At 38.2% G+C, this 6,256-nt stretch overlaps 1 protein-coding gene across 1 annotated transcript in view; it reads right to left on the reverse strand.

The window, feature by feature from the left end:
* Positions 1–612: 612 nt before the first annotated feature.
* Positions 613–6,256, reverse strand: part of SNX29 (sorting nexin 29) — a gene marked incomplete at its 5' end in the record, with an annotated part of 93,382 nt that continues 87,738 nt past the window's right edge. Inside the window, one exon of the mRNA XM_008633556.2 lies at positions 613–3,170. Coding sequence (XP_008631778.1) covers positions 3,041–3,170 — 130 coding nt within the window. The remainder of the gene's footprint in view (positions 3,171–6,256) is intronic.

Consider the following 6,256-nt stretch of genomic DNA (forward strand, 5'->3'; position numbering starts at 1 on the left):
GCTGGCTCTACCAGCCCACAACCCAGGGCTCCCAGGAACAGCTCCAGCACCCAGCCTGCCACGAGTCCCCTGTCCTGCAAATACAGCACTGGTCACTGGTGCCAGCAGGAACGGTCAGTAATGAATTAATTAATAATTCATTAGTAATGAACCCAGTACCTCCTTGTGAGCCACCCACTGAGCATGGACGGGGGTTTAAAAGATGTGAGTCAGCCAAAGGAAGTTCAGAGATGTACAAAAATTGCAACTGCATGGAATTGGGTGAACAGGATAAACTGATAAAATCATTCCACTGACAGAATCATGGTTACACTTACAGGTATTTCAGAAGAATAATATAACTACTTAGGATTCTTAATACCAATGGGCCAACCTTCTTCAAGAGGCTTTGCTGGTTCTGGTGAATGAACACAAGAAGTGGGATTTCTAACAGATACATAGGATTGCAAGGGCCTTTCAGAATGTCTTGGGGTGGTAGAAATTTGGGCCTTCCTGTCAGTAGGCACCTACTTGCACTCATGCAAGTACCTCAGTAGTCTTCAAAAAAACCAGGGGTATAAAGTGGGAATGCCACCTTGTGAAGAAAGGCTTTCATTTGATTATTTCCTGGGATTTTAGAGAAATGACAGCTGAGCTTTTAAATGGATTAGTAATGCACCCATTATGGTATCTTGTATCACCAAGTGAACATTGTTTGCAGACTGTAATCTTAGGAGCTGATACACAATTCAGCTAAAGTTAACAAAGAGCAATTTGTATACGGTAAACAAGTTTAGTATTTTTATGTGATTTACATACATACATAAAAAATTACAAGAAGCAAGATAATCAGGAATGAAATAATTTTAAGAGCTAAATGCAAATACAAAAAATTCCTTTTAAACAACTAAAAAGAAATTCAGTCTGCAGTAAATGAAATTTCTTACATTTGCAACTTGCTGAATAAGAAGTACTTGAATCTTTGAATTATTTCTTGAAAATGAATACAGCTTCATGTAACAGATACATCACCAAGGTTTCCACACAGTGTTTTCTTTCAAATTTACTTGCGATTCAGTGTTAGTACATGTGCCATATTTTTATTAACCAAGTCTCCACTTTCTGAAAAATAAGTTAAAATTGTTTCAAAGTGGGACCATTACTATAGCTACTTTTCTTTCCAACAAAGACATACTAAACCATCAGCAGTGCATCAGACTGAAGAGTTTGGAGAAGCTACTTAACTGTCAATCTACTCACTTTCCTTTCTTCTTAGTAAGTGTCCCACTGTAACTAACACAAAACACCAACAGTAATTCATCTGTTCATGAACACACAGCAGCGAGCTCCCAGGCTGGCCTTTGGGCTTTTCTGTTTATCTGTGTGGTAACTGAGATCTCTTACTGACTGAGAAATATGGTTTCATTTCTGTGACATGATTTCACCTACTGAAATTTCTGACCTGGAGAGTGAATCCCACTCCTCTCTGCCACATTTTGCTGTTGACTGCAATCTAAAAGCTGCATATTTCAGTGGTGGGAATCCAGCACGTGGGGCTCACACTCAGGCACTCTGGCCCACTGATGCCACTCACTGTGGGTAACAAAGCCCTTCTCACTTGAGAGATGCCACTGGAAATGACTGGACCACTGACCTCCCTGAACAACACACACTGCTCACAGGTTTGCAGAACACAAGTTCCAGTTTACTGAAACTTTAGTAAAGCACTGAGGTATGAAGTCTGTTATTAATCATCAGCTTGGTTTGTTTTCCTGGAGAATAATATAAGATGTGAAAATTTAATATAATGAATGGATAATAAAATGACAAGATACATCAATTTAAGTAACATCCCAAAAAACTTCTGAGAGGAAAGATGTTCTTACATAAAGGAAAACCAGAATGCAATTGATAGAAAATTTGAACATATACTGCTTAAACTTAATGAAGAGAAGAAGATAGCTAAAACATAATTAACTGCCTACGGCAGTGCAGCTAATGGATACTGAACTGGATTCCAGTTAATCCATGTCAGGACTTCCATCACTTGTAACAATTCTTGTCACTTCTTTAGTTACTCTTACAGTAGTAGCATTACCAATTACTTTTCAATAAGAGGTGATGGGTAACAGGCACTTTCATTACAGGCAATTTTTAAGTATCACCATGTGAAGGGTTTTACAAAGTCAGATTAAGAATTCCACCCTGCCCTGTTAATGATGGACTGTTCTGTAACATAAACAACAAATTAATAACAAAATATAATCCAAGACTTAAAAGCACTGTTTTGTACCATTCTAATTTTGTGTATCCTTCTGGTGGTTTGTAGAAATGAGTAATATTGCACCTGCCTTATAGCAAGACTGAAATTTCACTAAAAAATTATTACATTCTCTGATTTTAAAGACTTACTTCCCACAAATGAATGCTATTGAGAATATACAACTAGAAATGTACAAAAGCTATTTTTTCACCTGCAATGTTTTTCTCATCATCTACATTGTCAAGTTTTTTAAAAATCTTTGTGTGTCAGAGGTTTACAATTAAAAAAAACCCAAAACAACCCAGCCTTTCTATTTACAAAAGGTAATAAATTAGTGAGGTTCTTTTAAGCACATCCTTCTGACATACTAAGTAGTGATAATCATAAAGGTTCTACTAAGAAAAAAAAAATTGTCTTGACATGAAGCCCATGTCTCTCTGGAACAGAAAACTGTACATGGAAAAAGGGACAACATAATACAAACAAGGAATTCATTGTGACAGAAGGACTTCAGAGGAACAAAGGAGAATTTGTGCAGTGCCGCTTTACAAAACAAAGGAAATGCCGATCAGTTTGCTGAGCTCTCGTGAAGAGCCCTCGTATTCTTTTGAGAAAGTGATTACTGCCTTCCAAAGTAGTTAATCAGGATATGACCCTTGGTAATGAATGTCTCTTTTCAGGATTTAAGTTGATGCAGCTGTAGTCTCTTCAGGAGCTTAAATTATAAATATAGGCTAGGAAGGAATCACAGAACAATTTAAAGTACGTGCTGCCCACAGTGACAATTAAGGAGAAGGGTCAGAGATCACCACTCTGAGGCTCCAGGCTCCGGGGCTCCCTTGGGTGGCTGCGGGACAGTTTGGGGAAGCGGGTGGTCACTCTTGAGCGATTGCTTTTGCTTACTGGCTCTCCAGAGGGCGGGATATCACTAGGGAGACAAAAAATAAACACAGAACAGCTAATTTATGTTATATGTAAATTGTTGTGTAGTATTTCCAACATGAAAAAAGCAGATGTTATGAGAGCCTGGCACATGACTGCAAAGTACAGCACACATCTTCAACATCACGGAATTGCATTCTTTCTACTGGTATCTCAAGTGTGAATTACAAAATGGGCTCTTTCAGAAATGAAAACTAGTAGAACTTTCAATACTTTATGGAAGATTGTAAGTTACAGGATAAAAGCAGATCTCTATGAGTTGCAGTTCAGAAATGGTGGGAAAAGCATTTTGAAGTGATAAAAGTACAAGCAAAATAGACATGAGCTTGGATGATGCTCAATTAACAATCCTCTAATCATGGATGGATGTATCATTACATGATGAAGTACACTGGTAATACATCCCTGAATTCTTCAGTCTCTCCTGACCCACAACAGACTACAGTCTTACATGAATGAGCCTTTTGGAAAAGACTCTGAGAAGAAGTACATTAAGTTCAAAAACAAGCAGTAACAGAAAATTCCAGCTTACCTAGGTGATATTCAGGCTATAGACTCCTCGGAAAACTACAGTATAAAGGGATAGCATTGTACTTTTGCCATTCTTTTACAGGACTCCACATGGTTTTTAATTAAACTGCTTACACACACATCAATAAAAATAAAACTAATTTTTGCATTTAGCAACTCAACTAAGCAATAAAATTACACAGCATACAAAGCCAAGCTTATTTTCGTAAGTGAAAAACCCAAACCTTATAATACCGATCTTCAGAGTGTGATAACAAGTCCAAGAGGGAAAAATTGCTCATCTGCACTTCTGGCCATATTAAACAAACACAGATATATTTTAAAACAATCCCCAAAGTTCTCTCTGCAGTTCCTTTTCCTGCAGTGACCTTCCTCACACAGAGGTGAGACACTCCTGCCAGAGCCACAGGCACACTCAGGCCCCACTGAGGTGTTTTGAGCACCCACATGGGAGAGATGTTAGCACAGCAAAAGCCTTTAACTAGTCCTGGGACTGAGTGGAAAATTCACCTGCAGGCAGCAGAGCACTTCTGCAAGGAAGGGCAGCTGTCCTGCCCTGGCCATTGGCTTTGGAAGTACCGTGCACACACAGCCGCTCCCACAACGGTAAGAGAAAAAAACTACAGAAAAGTTATGTTCAATTCAGATGCTAAGCAACAGAAAATAAAGTTTTGTGGGTTTTTTTTTAATGGCAGAGTATTTAACTGGTCTAAGTTTCTAAGCAGAAAACTCTGAAATAGCTTTATTGAAAATAATAAAGGATTTTCCTAAATCAAGATTTACCACATTCCTATTACAGTATTTAGTCTTCCAAGGTAACTATGAAGTCCTTTGTGTGAAAAAATGCATAAAATACTTGTGGCATACATCCTCCTCTTTTTCAATAACCAGATTAACAAGTTAGATCTTTAGTTCCTTGTTTGTCTTGTCACGAAAATAAAAAGTCTAAAAATTAGTTTAGCCTACATTATTAATTCGTGGTAGCCAAGGATAATTGGACTTCCAACCATGGCCCTATGATTTCTGATTCTGAAACTCAGCAATGCTATCTAAGTTGCTGTAGAGAATTCTGATCATGTGAATCCAATTTCAGCTGTGCTCATTACCATGGATTTCTTTTAGTAACATGAATATTATTACTCATAATTTTTATACTATTTATAAAATTGAGCAATGCAGTGTTGATACTGTAATGCTTGTAAAAGAGAGCATGTGGCATTGGCTTCAGAGGGTTGTGATTTTGTTTTAAGATATGTATTTTTCAGAAAATGTAAACGTAAAATAATCTAAATATCAAATATAAAATGGAATAAATTTAAATGTTCGCCTCATTGGGCTTTGCTCAATCTAAAATAGGTTAATTCACCAGCACGATGGCCAGTGCTGACAGAGCTTTGGCTTTCTGAGGCACACGGAGCTTCCTGGCAGGTACAAGGTGCTTTACCTTGCAGAAGAGAGCATGAGTTAAGTGCAATTACTGTAATTTGGTGATTGCTTTACAGAAAGCACATTTTAATGCACAAGCTCCTCCTGCTGGCATGTCCCCAAAACGACATCAGTGCCAGCCCATGGAGCAAAGCTATTCAGAGGGAAAAGGGCAAAAGGGGCAGAAGGAGTTCCCCTAAAATGAAGAGAGATGAATTAATACCAGTCTGCCTTACCAGGCACGGCTGAGGTAATCAGGTCATTTAGGGCAATTACATGAACACCAACGTCTGTGAGCAAAGGACAGAAATTGCAAATAATTCTGCTAATGTAAATGATGCTACTCCACAACATGATATGTCTAATAACTAAATTAGAGGTTAATTTATCTTAAATGTCTTAGCTAATTTTTATAATGATAATCTAAGACACATCATTATCTAATGCAGGTTTACAGAAATCAATGTATATCTGAGGAATTACATCTTCATGCATTCAGCATGAAATGAGAACTGGAGCTGAAATTTAATTGATCAACTTCCATGGAAACAGATGTTCTATGGGGGAAGAAGTTTCAAGTATTAAAAAGGAGTCATAAATTTAAGTCTTTCAGCCCCTTTTCGTCCTCCTTTTTTCCAAACCTGATGGGAGAACCAGCCATCTCACTTGCCTGCTTCAGCTCTGGCTTTTTTACCAAAATGACCAACCCCCCAAAACATACAGTAATCAAATAGGAGGAAAAGATTCCTCTCCCATCTCTTCTGTCTCCTGTTATTAGATTTAATAATTTAGCTGTGGCCTTGAGGTTGAATGATACCTATAAAGTCTCTGGCACAAAACAAGACGCTTCTAGAATGTACTGACAGTTCAACTGGTCAAATATTCCATGAACTCTTGGGCAGTGGCATGAAGACCTTAAAATGATCCTGTCTGTATTTCTGGCAAATGCACATGAAGGTGGAATTGAGACAAATCTATTTTTGCCACCCTGTGTTTGGGATGGAGAAGAAAGAATACACCATTACCTACAAGGCTTGCAATTCCTCTCATTTGTCACATTCAGTAAAAATAGTCCCTAGGTTAGTTGGGGGGGGGAGGGGGGGGGCGGGTTCGGGG

This window comes from Corvus brachyrhynchos, unplaced genomic scaffold (assembly GCF_000691975.1).
Source record: "Corvus brachyrhynchos isolate BGI_N302 unplaced genomic scaffold, ASM69197v1 scaffold5, whole genome shotgun sequence".
NCBI classification, from domain to species: Eukaryota; Metazoa; Chordata; class Aves; order Passeriformes; family Corvidae; genus Corvus; species Corvus brachyrhynchos.